The sequence below is a fragment of the Neolamprologus brichardi genome, chromosome 2 (assembly GCF_056152115.1).
Source record: "Neolamprologus brichardi isolate AB-2024 chromosome 2, ASM5615211v1, whole genome shotgun sequence".
Lineage (NCBI taxonomy): Eukaryota > Metazoa > Chordata > Actinopteri > Cichliformes > Cichlidae > Neolamprologus > Neolamprologus brichardi.
In genome coordinates this window covers 24,992,755-25,008,207 of record NC_142105.1, presented here as the reverse complement: position 1 = coordinate 25,008,207, position 15,453 = coordinate 24,992,755, and the positions used below count along the sequence as shown (strand labels likewise).

Here is a 15,453-nt window from a genome sequence, read left to right as displayed (position 1 = left end):
TAGAAGAAAAAAAGCACTTTCTTACTGCTTGTAGTAAGGTTTGAACTCTCAAAGCACTTTCTAAGCATTAAGAACAATTTAATGTAAAGTTGTGTTAGTTTGTCCACTTACTTTTGAGCCTCTGAAAATAGGGGACTGCGTGTACAATTGGCTGTCATTTCTGAAGGGTTATGCAACACGTTTGCCTAACTCCCTGAAATAAAGTTGCACTGTAATTTGAATCTTGTGTGTCTGTATTTTTAAATCTATGGTGGCGATTACTTATGAACCTAACTTTATCACGCTGGGATGAAAGGTCTGGAAATATTCTCTGTAATTTAATCTTTGAATAATTTGATTTGGGCAGCTCCTTAAACTATTTTACAGCAGGTTTGGCACTAATTGAACATGCAGTGTTGTGACAAAGTATATATTTCAAACTTATGTCCCATATATCCTCTGATAATTGTTAACCTAGGTCTACTTCCCATTGAGTTGCAGTGGTTTTAGCCCTAGCTGGGAAAATACGTGTGTCTGGTGCTGCACTTTCAAAGTCACTCATGTGTGATCTTATGTCATTTTTTACCTTGAGATATTTAAAGAAGTCTCATTGTGAGTGAACTTGACTTTGTTGGAAGGATATGAAAGTTACTTTTAGGTAAAAGTGGCCATGTTAAATATTTCTTTTATTCTCCGTGCAAAACAGTGCACCATCTGACTTGGAAGGAGGAAAGAAAGTATTCAGTATTATTGGCAATAATACTATCGGTGACTGTTTAATGTCGAAGAGCCACTCCATCTCCAACCCAGCAGGTAACACTGCTGGTCGACAAGGCAGTAGACAGCAGATTAAATGTTTGGCAGCACCAAATAACAGGACAAACAATTTTATAGGGTCTGCAAATGACGCTGTTTAAAACGAGTGCATTTTGAAGTAGTAAACATGGTTGCACTGAATCCATCTGATAACCTGGGTCGACTGTATGAACCCAGCTGAGATTTGATTTCATTTTGAGTCAGTTCTGTTGCTGTTGCTCCACTCAGATTGATTCACTATTAGTGAAAATAATAACTTATTTGTGCATTTGGATCTGCTTATTCAGTAGGAGGGTACTTCCAATACCATTTCCTACATTTATATGCTAAGATTGTTGGAAACGGATGATTGCAGTTACCCAGCTGTGAACATTTTGTTCTGCAGTGTGTGACTCTGTTTGTTCCTAACTCGCCGGGTATACAGAAAGCTGCTTATACTGTAAACACAAGTGCTTATGACTAGCTCAGGATATTTTTTTTTCTTAAATAAATGGACTGAAGAATTATAACCCAAGTATATATCCTTTTATCACACACATAATTCTGGTAAAAGGATTTAGAAAAAGAATGACAGAAAATTATGAGTTCTGTCAACACACTTCAATGCTTTTGTATCTGATTATACATATACAATTGTGTGTATTACAACCTCAAAGCCAATCAATTAGCTTTTACTGTGCACTGAAGACATTTGAGTGTGAAACCAAAAGATGAATTTGAGAATTCATTTTTTTATTGCCGTTACTGGCATCTAAATATGTTTTTTTAAAAACATAGAATATATAACTACATCAATTCTATGACCCATAGACTTCATCATATTTCTTATTTCTTCATTAGTTAGTCTCTTCATTAGTTACGTCTCTCCAGGGTTCTTTTTCAGCACCTTTTTCAGGGTTTGTCCTTTCAGTCTTTTCTTCATGAGTTGAAATGTTCAGCTGGGTAAAGATCTGGTGATGGCCAAAACCTCTCATGCCACAACCGCCACTGTGCTTCACAGATAAGCAGATCCCTTCTTTCTCCGTATATTGGGCTTTCCATCACTTCGTTGGAGGTTAATCCTTCTCTCATCATCAAACTGTTCAAGAACAGCGGTGGCTCATCTTTTTACTTTTCTTTAAACTTCAGTTTGACCTTCTAATTTTTTACCGCTGGTCAGTGGTTTGGATTTTGTAGTTTGGGCCCTGTTGTGTTTTCTAAGCCTCCTTCACAAGTCTTCACAGGTGAGAGCAAAAAAATTAAACTGAGTGAAGGTCCAGGGCTACTTCCCTATTTAAATAATCAGTAAGGAAAAATAGATTATTAATGGATTACTGTGCCAGTGTGTTTTGTTACTTTATCTGAGCTGTTTTACCCATATCTCGCACTCTATGAATATGGATATAACTTGATGACGTCACTTTATGATTTATTTATTATATTAATAATGAAAACTTGCATCACTTCACTGGTAATTTTCAGACCAAGTTCCCTGAGTGGAGCTGAAATTACCGAGCAGTGAACACACCATTCTGAGGGTACTCTGAGTTCCTTCCTGAGTTCTCGAGGCGTGAACATCTTTTGTAGAAAAACAGAAAAAAAACAGTCTCACATGCGATTGGTCGGTGCCGTGAATGGCAGCAGAGATTTTCCAATCAGAGGGCTTCTGCGCAAAAAGGTCGTTTTTTTCTCCTGCCGGTTCTAGAAAACCAACCACGAGTTGCCGTCGTGTGGGAGAATCCATCTTGAAGAGAGCTCTCCGGTTGTGTGATTAGTAAGTACGTTTCTGTATTTCATTAGCCTGATTAGTTTTTTCCTCATTATATTGTCACGTAGGTAATGCGATTCTTGTAATCTATTTATTTTTTAAACAGTTGTTTTTTGGGGTACGTGCAGGTAATTTTTGTAGTTATTAAAACTGTAGACTGATATTGCGGCCGTATCGGCCTCGGCATTACGTAACTGCGAATTTGAGTTGCATAGTCCCGGCTCGGTTTATCAGCGCGATACATATGTGTACAACTTTTCTAATCTTTGCCAGAAATGCGCTAAAGATGCAGTTTGGTTACTGTGATGTGTAAGTGAACGTAACTCTGTGGCCATTTCCCGGCACTCGGTAATAAGCGGGGCTCTCTGAATGCAGGGAACGCGATCGCGCCGGCCAAAATGGTGGGAAAAGCACGTATTGGCACCATGGAAATGGCGAGGCATGCACGGCATGACACGTTATATAACCCCCACAACTGTATCACTAATTCCTTACTCTATCTTGTTTGTGTTGGGGGACTTAGGTATAATTGTGCAAAATGTCTGAGTCAGAGCAACAGTACATGGAAACATCGGAAAACGGCCACGAAGTCGACGATGATTTTAACGGAGCTGGCCTCACTGAGGAGGGGAACGACGACGACGACGGCGCCGCCGCGCATGACTGCGGAGAGGACGCAGGCCCCGAGGACGACGACAATTCGCAAAACGGCGGCACGGAGGGAGGCCAGATCGACGCCAGCAAGGGCGAGGAGGATGCCGGGTGAGTTTGAAGCGGCCTGCTGTGAATCTGTGAAGGAAGCAGGCGTCCCTAATGAGCGCTAGCGGTTTGCCACGGCTCTTTGTTCAACCGGCCTTTTGTTGGCGCCATGTGCAGAGCGGAGAGGGGGGATGGGCGCCACTGTCAAGATTAAATCTAATATATATTTGCTTAGAAAAGCAGCAGATACGGGGTGGCTGCTGTGCCTCTACCATGGGGATTTTTCACTTTATTAAACCGGCCTTGAAAGATGGCTAACGGCTAAAAGCTAAAGCAAGTGCTACCTACCTACCCCCCTACATTAGTGGGTCACCAGATGTTTTGGGACAGCCTGTATATGTACACCCCTGGTTCTACCCACTACCACTACTGTGTGAAGCTTAGTGGGGGGGTGCCTGCAGCTGCTGCTACTAACAGTGTCCCTTCTCCTATGCTCAGGAAAATGTTCGTTGGAGGTCTCAGCTGGGACACAAGCAAGAAGGATCTTAAAGACTACTTCTCTAAATTTGGCGAGGTGACAGACTGCACCATCAAGATGGACCAGCAGACAGGCCGGTCAAGAGGCTTTGGTTTCATTCTGTTTAAAGACGCAGCCAGCGTAGAAAAGGTAAGTGATGTAATTATGTGGACACGTGAGGCATATTTTCACAATGTGGGCAATTTTACATGTTTTTTTTTTTTTTTCTTTGTCTAATAGGTTCTTGAACAGAAGGAGCACAGGCTAGATGGGAGACAGATTGACCCCAAGAAAGCCATGGCCATGAAGAAGGATCCAGTAAAGAAAATCTTTGTGGGCGGACTCAACCCTGATACTTCAAAGGAGGTCATTGAGGAGTACTTTGGGACCTTTGGAGAGGTACATTTGAAGCATTTGTCAGCATCTAAAGGAATTAAGTGGGTATATTGGAGGTGGCTGCTACAAAACTCTGATTTCTTTGTTTGTAGATTGAGACCATAGAGCTTCCACAGGACCCAAAGACAGAGAAGAGGAGGGGATTCGTATTCATCACGTACAAAGAAGAGGCTTCCGTGAAGAAAGTCATGGAGAAGAAGTACCACAATGTCGGTGGTAGCAAGGTAATGGCACAGCAAGCTTGCCGGCTGTAATTTAGTTAGCCAGATTTATAAGTTTTTGCAAACGTTTAACATGATGCTCTTTGTGTGACATTGCAGTGTGAAATTAAAATCGCGCAGCCCAAAGAGGTCTACCTGCAGCAGCAGTACGGTGCCCGTGGATACGGCGGGCGTGGGCGAGGACGTGGAGGTAAGCACCAAATCTGTGTGCACTTCAGAAGACTCTTGATTTCAATCATGGCCTAAATTTGTTTCTGGAGACTTGTGACAAAAGCTTTCTACTTGTTATTTCTAGGCCAGGGCCAGAACTGGAATCAAGGCTACAACAACTACTGGAACCAGGGATACAACCAGGGCTATGGTTATGGACAGCAAGGCTACGGATATGGTGGCTATGGTGGCTATGACTACTCTGCTGGTTATTACGGCTATGGGGGTGGCTACGATTACAGTAAGCGATAAGTGGCCCCAGGGAAAAGAAACAGAATGAGAGAAACTTTATTTTCTTGGTCCTCCTTTTTGTACAGAAGAACTCAGTCCCTTTTTCTCTTGTCCTCCAGACCAGGGCAATACAAGCTATGGGAAAACTCCAAGACGTGGAGGGCACCAGAGTAGCTACAAGCCATACTGATCACACATAGTGCAGGTATGCATTTCTGCATCATCCGTGGTAGTATGAGAACATAGCTGTAACCATTAGTGCCTTCTGACCCCAGAGATCTCCATCTACTCTAAGTCCATTCCAGCATTGTTGTGGGGTTAGGGTAGGCCGCCTTGTGGGGTCTGTGATCATTAGAGATGGATTCATTCCACCTGTCGGCCATCTTTAGATGAACCTGTACTGCGACTGCTTGATCAGTGCGCGTCGAGTTTGTGGTGGTTGAAAGCGGGAATAAAGGACTGTTTCACCTTTCACCAAAGTGCTAGGTGTAACAGCTAGAGGTCGTGTCCCCCTCCCTTCCCAGCCCCTGCCCCCGTCCAAAAAGTGTGTCTGTCCATCACTGACCAGTCAAACTCATTCATGCACCTGTCTGTCTTTGTGTAACTGCATGCCGCATTTGGTTTATTCTCAGTAACGTTAAGCACCGTGTTTTTCTCTCAAGGTCTAAAGTAAATAAGAAAAAGAGATCCATGGTCTGACTACAGCGAACATGGGCTCTGGCTTTTCCTTTGGAGTTGGCAGAAAATTTGGACTCATGCTCCATTTGTACAGATCAAGTGAGGAACTGGGGAAGCAAATGTCACTTTTCCACTTTTTATTTTATATTGTTTTTTTTGTGTCCATTTACATTTCCAGTGATGGAAGTGTTATTTTTACTGTACTTTTTGGTACCTTTTTGAATCTAATGTATTGTATGGTTGTATTTTTACATGTCTACTGGATTTACAGATGAGCAAGAGCTTTTAAAGCTCGCGAATAAAACAATTTTGCTTTTTTTTTTTTTTGTTTTGTTTTGTTTCCTCATTTTGTTTTGGTGTTTATAGATTTTGTTATTCTCCCATGCTGAGTGTTGGATGTGAGTTGCATGGCTTCAGATGTGGGGTGAGGTTAAAAAAGAAAAAGGGATTTATACTAATCAAAGGGTTCTTTGTAAGAGTGTCAAATAAATATTTGCAGAAGGCCTTGTAGACAAAGACAACCAGCAATTATTTGTTTATGTTTTTTGTTGTTGTTGTTTTTGTTATTTTGGCTTTTAAGGAGATTCTTCCCCCATCATGTCTGCAATTTTTAAGTGGCTTTACTAGTGTTATTCAACTGAACGCAAGCCTGTTAAATGTAAGAGGGTATTCCCTCTCTCACTGGAAATTCATTCCTCTAGTGTCTTTGGCAAATTGGTAGAAATAAACTTTTGGTTTATATTACACATGGATCTTTCTGTTATTATTTGTAAAGTTAACGTTAAATGTTTTTGTACTGTTAACTGGCTTGCTTGTTTCGTCTCAAGTAATGTTAACATCTCCACGGGAAGCTGTGGGAGAGGGCTTCACTACCTGCAGGATAACTTGCTGAGTGTAATACCCACCCCACTAGATGTTAAACTGCAATACTTGAGCAATTTTTGTGAATGTGTCCGGGAGTTATAGTTGTCTGGTAAGTGCTTAACTCTACCATGCTGTGTATTAAGAACATGTTGCCAATCAGTGTTAAGTCACAGCTGATTATGTGAACTGCTGTCAGCAGAAAAACGATACAAGAACCAGGATTACAGTAAAAAGTTTATTTGTCAATATTTTCTTTAATTTATTTATTTTGTATTATAAAAGTGTGGAATTTCAAAATGTCATCTTCTGGTCGACTACATTTCCCAGGTGGCAATGATATGTTGTGGCTTGTAGTGTTTACCTCCAGTCTGTGGGGTGTCATCAGAGAGGTGACTGGTTTGATCTGTTGAAAATGAGAATGACTAAAACGTTTGCATTGATATTTCACTTTAAATGGGCATAGTTTGAAACAAATGACGACGCTGATCCAGCAATACCTTTATTTAAAATTCACTGTCACCGCTTTGATATTCTCTGAATTATTAATTTCCAGATAGAAGTCCAACTTCTCTAAAGTGAACCCCCACAGTAGTCTGTGTTGAGTGGAAGAGGCAACATGTTCTGTGAAGCTGTTTGGTCTACTGGAGCCTCAAGAACAGATTTTAATCTCTACCTCTAAATATGAATGTGACCACCTGACTCTGTCTGATGCAATTAAAATGTTTTCTACAGGTTTGACAAACCTTAGATGTCTTCCTTTTCCAGTTTGAGGTCACTGGCTTTCATGTCTGTGAAAAAAATGAAATGGTTATATTTTGGTGTTGAGGTTTTTATGGACTGAGTAGATAGCATGCATATAACCTTGTTTACCATGTTAGTCAGCTAACCTGTAAGGATGCGATCAATACATTGCACCACCAGCTCTGCATTCTCCATGCCGAAGCACATGGGAGGCTTAAACTTCAAGACGTTGTCCCATGGGCCATCAGTACTGACACATATTTGATCCTCCTCCTTCAACCTGATATAAAAAGGACAAACTCCAATCACAGAACAGCACTGGGGAGTAAGCTTTTTAAAAAAAACAAAATGTAAAAACTGATAACTAATGTTGCACTGCAGTCCCTCACCTCTTGACCACATGCGCTGCAGCTTCTGTGGCAGGAGTCTTCTTCTCTCTGTCGGTCACCAGCTCAATTCCCAAAAATAGTCCAACACCTCTACAGAAATAAAGACATGGCCTTTTATTGGAATTATGAAAGAATTAGCATACTTGTCAAATATATTTACATGTTAAGTATTCACGTTTGCAGCGGTTTGCAGTCCATGTCTGAAAATCTGAGATTTTTGTCATTTATATCTAGCTTTTTATACTGCAAAGGGTAAACACTACCAAATATATGTATAATAGGGTATGGAGGACAATTTCTATACATTTGAATAATTGAACATTCTAGATTAAGTAAGATCAAAACACCACACCTGCAAATAAAAGTGAGATGTCAACAAGGCACTGTAAACATGGACAGTAGACGGTAGAGTCACTGGACTTCATTATATGGGAGCTCAGTTATTTTTTAAGTGCTATGAACTGCAGGATACCGCTGACGTAGCATCCTTACCTGACATCTCCAATTATTTCATGTCGTGCTTTCAGTTTTGTGAGCAAATCTTTAAGGTGGGCTCCGACCCTCACGGCATTTCCTCTTAAGTCTTCCTCCTCGATCACATCAAGGACTGCTAGGCCAACTGCACATGAAACTGGAGTCCCGCCGAACTGCATGAAGTTGGAGAGTAAAATAAGTGATTTATCTTGAGAATATGCATAAAAGCATTATATTTAAAAGTAACACAGGAACTGTGAGTGAAATGTACGTTTTAAGTCTTAAAATGACTCATATTTCTCTCAATGTCATTTTAATATTAATGGTAAAATAGCTATTATTATCAAATACCTGGTTGTGTGTAGAGATCGGGCATTAATTTATGCTACATTAAGGTTTCTGTATAGTCACCGTATTGAAGTACTCCACTCCGTTGGCTGTAAAAGCTCCAGCTATCTCTGCAGTGGTTGCTACGCATGCCAGGGGATGCCCATTGCCCATCGGTTTGCCCATGGTCACAATGTCTGGGCAGAAACCGTCTCCCTGAAGCTGAAAAGCCCAGAAATGATGTCCCACACGCCCAAAACCTGTCTGCACTTCATCTGCCACAAACACGCCACCAGCTGAGCGCACATATCTGTGGAGAATACGAGGAGGAGGCACCACACTTTTATTGTTGTACAACCAGCTGAGCAAAAACAACCAGATAACTGAAGAATTACTCACTCTGCAACTTTAGGAAAGTATCCTTGGGGCAAGATTATTTGTCCACCAACACTAGGCAGGGATTCAGCAAAGAAGGCTGAGATCTAAAGAAAAAAAGATAATAAATATGCACTATAAATGTAATGTGCTTATTATTAGCACTGTTCTGAGCGTGTGTAGTAGAGATTTTATTGAGCCTGCATGGAACTGGGTTATAGTGTACCTTACGGCCTTTTTTGTGAACATCCTCTATAAGGTCTTTTACTGTATCAGCATATGCTTGGCCTGGGTTGGGGTGATCTTCTCTGTATATGCCTCTGTATGTGTCTGGTAGAGGTGCCTGGGAGGATGAAAGAACATGTTCTTTGAGATAAGCAGGAGTCTAGTGCTGGGTAGCAGTTTTTTTGATAATAGGTTTATAAATTTACACACCACATGAACCCATTCTTTCTGTCCCGCCAGTTTCTGGAACTTGTAAGGGCTAATGTCGATGAGAGACATTAGATGCCCATGGTATGCACTAGTGTAGAAGGAGAGCTCATTATAACTGAAAAGCATGTGTAATTGCAGGGTTGAAAGGCCTGCAATGGAGCAAAATACTTACTGGTCAAGAACTACGACATCTTCATGTTGGGTGTACTGACGTGCCAAGCGTAAGGCAAGATCGTTGGCCTCTGAACTATCAGGAAAAAAAAGATGTAATTGTACTTTAGAGAATGCTTTTTTTTAGGAGTATGAGCGTGCAACAGAATACTCACCCAGAGTTAACAAAGTAGAAGACACACAGTTTCTGGGGGAGGGTAGCAGCCAGGCGGTCAGCATACAGGACTATGTTGTCATGCAGGAATCTTGAATTTGTGTTCAGGACGTCCATTTGAGCTGCTGCAGCCTTTGTGATGGCGGGGTGACAATGACCCACTTTAAAAAACATTCATACAACATGTCAGTAAGGGCGTTAAAACGTCCTGCCACTAGGTGGCAGAAGTGTAATACACTGTATTTTTTTAATTGGTTAGAAAAAACGGACTTGAGACTGGATGATAATGTTTTTACCATGTTGGACGTTACTGATACAGTCCAAATAGCGTTTGCCATTTTCGTCAAATAGATACTGTCCTCGTGCTCTTACTATTTTCACTGGGTCTTCTGAATAAAACAGTCTACATGACTGTCTGTAATCAAAGAAATCAATACGTGTCATTTGCACTATATGCACAATAAGCCCGTGAGCAAGCGTCAAGAAAACACCAAGTTTCATCTTACATACCCGATTAGCCTATTCCTCATTGCAAGAGTTTCTTCTTTCCGAAGTTTTTCTTGCGCCATGACAACTTAATCTCTGGCTCTTTTAATTTCACGTATATCAAATACAGATACAAATACAATGCCATAAACTATAACAGCTATTGACTAGAAACTTATGAAAAGCTGTTTCGCTAACTGACCTAATACGCATGCGTCAGTGGCAGAGCTGAGTTCACTTCCCAAACTTTGTAGTTTTAACTTTTCTTTTCCCCTGTCACAGGTAAGGTTGGGTATCTAAATTTAATAAATATTTTATTATTCGACCTATATTATAAAACACCATTGCCTTTATTATTAGACAGGAAGATTTGAAATTACGCTCTCGCTTTAACCAGAACGGTGTCACTGTGGGACGGTCAAAGTGACAGAAGGTCGTAAAATAATTGCAATGTGTTTTGCTGTGAGTTTAGTTTAATTTCCTCCAAAACAACAGAAAAAAAACAATAGTAAACGTTATACATTTTTGGTATGTCTAAACCTCATTTAAGCATCTCTTGAATCACCAGTTGTAAAGGCATGTGACAAAAACACCCTCTCAATTGGTATCGTCCAGAAGCTATAAATACTCAGTTAATCTGCTCGCCACCCGGTGCACTCGCTGCGCAGCTTTGGTTGCTTAGGAACGCCTGAATGCAGGTAATACATCAAGACAGCTGTAGCATGCTAGCTCGCAACCAAGCTGCCTGACCAAGCTAACGCTACAACTGATTTAGACATAGACTATTGGGTTAGCGTTAAATTTAGGAACGCAAATTTTCATACTGGCCTTACAAAACGTAGCTATAACCGACTGGAATGACAAACCTCTAACCGGTCGTAATCAGATCTATTGTAATAAACTGACGCTAGTAATTTTAGTGCATTTATCTTATGAGCTAGCTGACAACTTGGTGCTTCATTGGCTGCATCGTGTTCGTGAGCTAGCTTACCACATACCACCTTGCTCACCGGCTATAATCGGAATCCTATCGATCCTGTAAGTTTAGCATTATTTTAATGTGTTACATTGTAACGAACAACAGCTGGATTGCAGTTCATGAATTTTAGCTGATGGGCAGAAACATGGTTTTTGAGTAAGCTGCGCAACACTGTGTTAAACTCGCTTGTTTTCCATGTTTCTTGTATTTTTTTAATTTTGTTTTTTAAAATACAGTGTCCTTAAGTCAAAGCTATTTTATCAAGGTGGCTGTGCTAGAGGTTTCTTGTCATTTCGACAGCGTCCTATATATATTTTTTTTTTCTTATGCTGATCGAATGTATGTTTGCTAGTCACACTGAAAAGTGATGCTAAAGTTTTATACTAGTTACTTGACAGCTCTTGATTGTGTTCAGGACATGACAGTGGAAAAAGCTTGATCTTGTGCCCCTTTTTGTGGCATGTGGAACTAGGCTAGCAAATGCACTGTTTGCTACAAGGAGGAGGAAGGCCCTGGAGGCCACATCTTGACTCTCAACAGTGATTGAACGAAAGGCTCTTAAGTGAGCTGAAATATAAATGCCATCAAAGGGCCTCAAAGTTGCTAGATTAATATTTGGTTTTTTTGAAGGGGGGTTTTCCACCCTAAATGTGCTCTACACATTCTTCTAAACAGAAGTCCAAAGGCTAATGGGTCATGTTACATTTTAATGCAACGGTCATTCTGTGTCTTTTACTTTCAATTTGAGATGTACAGCACTGAGTAATAGACTTCCTGGGATTCCATACATGGGCTACTGCAGGTTAATCTTCAGGTGTTTGTGCATTCAGTAACTAATGTTTTTTTAAAGTTTTTGATTACAAGTAGAGTCGTTCAGGACTGTGTATTTGGTTTGGCCTCAAGTAAGTCCTTGAGACCTGGTCACTATTCTTTTGTCCCCTTTACAAAGATACTATGGTATGCTTCCAGCCCCTGTCCCATTCATTTTTCACACACTTCCCCCTCCATCCTTTCCCTTTTAGTCTTTCCCTCCCCCTTCCATTTTTTACTACTCACAACTCTTGTCATTTCAGTTTATTGGACCCTACTGACTTGACTGCCTTTGTATTGATGCAAAGGTTTTCACTTGAGTTGTAGTCTGCATCTCCTTCGAAATAAAATTTTCTTTGGAGTCCCATTTGGAATGACAATATGAACTTAATTTGATGAAATGTGACGTGCTGCTTTGTTCAGGGTCACCTCATGTCCATGTGTGATTCTCGCCTTAGTGAGTATAAACTTCTGCTCCTGCATGAATGAAAGGGCAACTTATAAACCCTAGCTTGGTTCACATAGACCTGTGGTCAGTGTTTGGTGTGCAGCTTTTCTGTTCCTCTTGCTGTGGGCTTTCCCAAACAGAAAAACAAACATTAAAAAGTACCCTCTGTCCCACAGTGACTAAACTAGTTTGATTTCTCTGCAGTTTGTCTAACCACTTATTTAATTTGTTTCAATCTATTTTCACCTGCCTCTCTAGGTTGCATAAAGATGTTGGTGACAAAGTGAGGAAGCTGGTCAGTCTGGCTGGTTGAGGTGTAGAGGGGACGCCACAAACCACGCCAGAACTCTGACTAATGACACTTTCACTGCCCTTGGTAAATCTCCTCATCTCCATGTCTCTCCCTGGATCATAGCTACAAATATGGTGACTCTTATAACAGAGCAACTTCGTAAGCAGAGTTTAGAAGAACCCTATCACAAGGCCTTCTCATTCAGTGTGAATGTGGTGAGTTGGATGGTTTAGATGGAACAAAGTCTTGTCCTTCAAACTGATTTTGTTTCATTGACTTGGTTTTCTCACTTCTGATTTTGAAAACAAGTCATTCTGTTTGTTACAGTCATTACCTACAGTGGGCTCCAGTCCCACTGTCTCGTGGAGTGCTCATAAAACAACACAAGGCAAGTTTAGTGAGTTAAGAGCAACATTTGTGACCAGTGGGGAATTTGGCCTCATGTTTATCTTTTTGGCATTTTCAGAGAGCTACACCTCAACTACACATCCATCATCTGTTGCCAGTGTTTTGGATGACTCCTGTGGACTTGATTCACTATGGCCTACTTCTCAATCTGGAGAATCACTCCAGAGACCAGAACGTCCCTTCAAGGCTTTCCAAAGTTCACCTCCGCCACCTCCAAAACGCCACTGCCGGTCCCTCTCTGTTCCAGAGGATCTATCTCAGTGCCGCACCACCTGGCATCCCAGCGCATCAAGGGTTTGGACCCCGGTGAAACGTAGCTGTCACAGTGGTGGAGCATCAAGTTCAGGCTCTGGAGCCAGCTCTTTGCCACTTTGTGGTCCTAGTTCCTCCTTCCCCTCTTCCTCCATACACTCATCTGCTAGTCCTACCTTCTTTAGCTTAGCGCTATCGTCTGACTCCCCGATATCATGGGGCTTCCCATGGGACCCCTGCGATACACTGAAAGGAGCGTGTTCTGCATCCTTTGCTACGCCTTCTTCGTGCTCTTCTTCACCGGCCCCGCTAACCTCACACTATGTGCTGCAGCGTCGCTTCTCCCTCTCCCCTGTACACATTCAGAAATCTCCTACGGTGCCCTTGCCCCCCCAACCCTGTCCAGGTTCAGCCTTGAAATATGGCCGTTCTGACTTGGAGCACCCAGCGCTGTCTCCGTCTCCTACTTCAGCCTGCAGCACACCATCCTCATCTAGGCGTGGCCTCCACCCTGCTTTGCCACGTTGCCACTCGCAGCCCTGTGACATGCGCAAACCTCGCTTAAAGAGGCGCCATGACCCAGATGTTCTCCCCTACCCAAGGCCAGTCCTCGACTTCAGCAAGATGACACAGGTGAGCAAGGAAGGTGGTCCATCAGTGTTACAGTACCTCTGTGATGGAGGCTAATAGTATTGGTGAGCAATCAAGTTCACTACTTTCCTTAAATGTAGCCTTCTCTTTGAGACCTTTTGTGATCTTTTTTTTTTGCTTTTTTTGCTTTTATCTCAGCACTTATGTTTTACCACTTTATCTTTATCACTTATTATTTGATGCAAGACAGTAATTTTTTCTGCCTATAAAAATAGTAACATGATGATCATGATGCACATGGTTTTTCCTGCTTAGATTGGTAATCGTGAGAGCCCTGCATATGGACCAGGTAGCGGTTTGATTCCAGTGACATCACAGGTGGAACGACGTTCGGCTTTCTCTCCGGCCGAGTTCCTGGGAAGAGCCAGCATCGGACCGCTCAGTGAAAGTGAGGAAGAGGAAGACGAAAGGAGGCCTGCAGATGGAGGACAAAAGATTGTTTTTGAAAGAGACTGTACAGAATTGGATCTGAACCTTATAGAAGAAAACTGATCACTCCTTGGTGCTCTCAGTGTTATAACTGCATTCATAACCATGTTAAGCACACCTGCAGGCTTATATTTTTTTCTCTTTAATATAACGTGCTCTTCTGGCAGTTGGTGGAAACCTGCTGCCCTCTCTATACAAATGTCCAGAGTTTAAAAGTAAGATCCAAGGACCCCATGTGGGAGGCTAATATCCAATGACATTGCTGCGATCATAACACTTGAGCTCGCTTACTATTCAAAATTGCACAAATTTTGTTAGCGCTGGCCTGTTGAAGCACTCCTTAAGGAAATGTGCATGAGCGAATAAGCAAGATTTAATGCGCACAGATTTCTAACTAATATTTGATATTAAGACAAGTCTTAATTAGCATAAGCCACTGGTTTGCATCTTGATAGCCTTACATATCCTTATCAAAGAACTTTATAGCCAGAGGTTGACAGAATGTTTCTATTACATGACACACACTAAATGGCAGTAACTGAATGAGACCGATTGTTGTTCAGTGCTGCTTCTGATACTCGAGTAGACTACTTTTGTATTTGGCTGACTGAATTAAATGTGAGCTGTTTAACAGTAGCTAAAATGTTGCTGTGTGTAAAATTAAAAAAAAAAAACATACAATAAGTATCCATATTTAATTGTTCTGTGTATTTAACAGGATACATTCCACTTTTTAAAAATCTTGCCTAAAGCCTGTTCACTTTTACTGCTGTTCTAACCTTTCAGATAGATTCTGCTTTTCTTCTGGCACAAACGACATAACACACCCTCTACGTTACGTTATCTTTTTGGAGTTTGTGTAATTGCTTTGACATTGACACACGTTGTCAACAGCGACATGGCTTACATAAACTGACCATGCCTTAAGCTTAAAATACAGAGTTCTTGGTGCTGTGCTCTTGTTTTTCACAGCCAGGCTCCTGTTTGCACTGATTGAGATATTTCTAAATTCGAGGCACATACACTTCAGTGGTCAGTCGTATGAGTGCTGCAGCTGGTCTTCACAGGGCACAATGTAACGGGCTGTACAGTGGTTTGAGTGAGTACATGCGTCCAGCCATTTCTGAGAGTGTATGCGACGAAAGGGAGTGAGGCTTTTAAGAAATGATTTCTTTGGCTGGAAATATACTTGTTGCACAATTTATGTACAAATGAATTTAATAGAATTATTTTTTTTCCCAAAAAGTGTCTTGTCCTTCTTTTCTTCTTCTTCT

The 15,453-nt window shown here is 41.4% G+C and overlaps 3 protein-coding genes across 5 annotated transcripts; 2 read left to right on the top strand and 1 right to left on the bottom strand.

The window, feature by feature from the left end:
- Positions 1–1,890: 1,890 nt before the first annotated feature.
- hnrnpaba (heterogeneous nuclear ribonucleoprotein A/Ba) lies at positions 1,891–6,238 on the top strand. Its single transcript, XM_006781494.3, has 9 exons — positions 1,891–2,548; positions 3,066–3,304; positions 3,740–3,908; positions 3,999–4,157; positions 4,247–4,378; positions 4,475–4,565; positions 4,671–4,826; positions 4,936–5,021; positions 5,479–6,238. Exons 2-8 carry the CDS (start codon positions 3,081–3,083, stop codon positions 5,004–5,006), a joined length of 1,002 nt encoding a protein of 333 aa, XP_006781557.1. The 5' UTR covers positions 1,891–2,548; positions 3,066–3,080; the 3' UTR covers positions 5,007–5,021; positions 5,479–6,238.
- A 344-nt stretch (positions 6,239–6,582) lies between these two features.
- Positions 6,583–10,244, bottom strand: phykpl (5-phosphohydroxy-L-lysine phospho-lyase). 2 transcript variants are annotated; one of them, XM_035910345.2, is made up of 13 exons: positions 9,935–10,244; positions 9,721–9,839; positions 9,426–9,585; positions 9,272–9,346; positions 9,100–9,187; positions 8,891–9,007; positions 8,689–8,771; positions 8,374–8,599; positions 7,981–8,135; positions 7,489–7,578; positions 7,246–7,379; positions 7,102–7,146; positions 6,583–6,761 (listed from the first exon to the last, which is right to left on the bottom strand). In XM_035910345.2, the coding sequence occupies exons 1-12, from the start codon at positions 9,991–9,993 to the stop codon at positions 7,103–7,105; spliced, it is 1,350 nt and encodes a 449-aa protein (XP_035766238.2). In that variant the 5' UTR covers positions 9,994–10,244; the 3' UTR covers positions 6,583–6,761; position 7,102. The 2 variants fall into 2 exon arrangements, with proteins under 2 accessions (XP_035766238.2, XP_087705341.1); XM_087849215.1 differs by lacking the exon at positions 9,935–10,244 and having other exon boundaries at positions 9,721–9,925.
- A 297-nt stretch (positions 10,245–10,541) lies between these two features.
- On the top strand, positions 10,542–15,417 carry LOC102780358 (protein FAM53C-like). Of its 2 annotated transcripts, none has more exons than XM_087849210.1 (4): positions 10,542–10,608; positions 12,406–12,654; positions 12,767–13,732; positions 14,006–15,417. In XM_087849210.1, exons 2-4 carry the CDS (start codon positions 12,571–12,573, stop codon positions 14,240–14,242), a joined length of 1,287 nt encoding a protein of 428 aa, XP_087705336.1. In that variant the 5' UTR covers positions 10,542–10,608; positions 12,406–12,570; the 3' UTR covers positions 14,243–15,417. The 2 variants fall into 2 exon arrangements, with proteins under 2 accessions (XP_087705336.1, XP_087705338.1); XM_087849212.1 differs by having other exon boundaries at positions 10,561–10,948.
- Positions 15,418–15,453: the final 36 nt, after the last annotated feature.

Bases quoted from the DNA above. Each gene is read 5' to 3' on its own strand.
- LOC102780358 (XM_087849210.1), top strand. From the start codon at position 12,571: ATGGTGACTCTTATAACAGAGCAACTTCGTAAGCAGAGTTTAGAAGAA. The intron at 12,655-12,766 runs GTGAGTTGGATG...TGTTTGTTACAG, and splicing joins TCTCATTCAGTGTGAATGTG to TCATTACCTACAGTGGGCTC. The intron at 13,733-14,005 runs GTGAGCAAGGAA...TTTCCTGCTTAG, and splicing joins ACTTCAGCAAGATGACACAG to ATTGGTAATCGTGAGAGCCC.
- hnrnpaba (XM_006781494.3), top strand. From the start codon at position 3,081: ATGTCTGAGTCAGAGCAACAGTACATGGAAACATCGGAAAACGGCCAC. The intron at 3,305-3,739 runs GTGAGTTTGAAG...TCCTATGCTCAG, and splicing joins AAGGGCGAGGAGGATGCCGG to GAAAATGTTCGTTGGAGGTC. The intron at 4,158-4,246 runs GTACATTTGAAG...CTTTGTTTGTAG, and splicing joins ACTTTGGGACCTTTGGAGAG to ATTGAGACCATAGAGCTTCC.
- phykpl (XM_087849215.1), bottom strand. From the start codon at position 9,925: ATGAAACTTGGTGTTTTCTTGACGCTTGCTCACGGGCTTATTGTGCAT. The intron at 9,008-9,099 runs GTGTGTAAATTT...TCATCCTCCCAG, and splicing joins AGAAAGAATGGGTTCATGTG to GCACCTCTACCAGACACATA. The intron at 8,600-8,688 runs GTGAGTAATTCT...TATTCTCCACAG, and splicing joins TACTTTCCTAAAGTTGCAGA to ATATGTGCGCTCAGCTGGTG.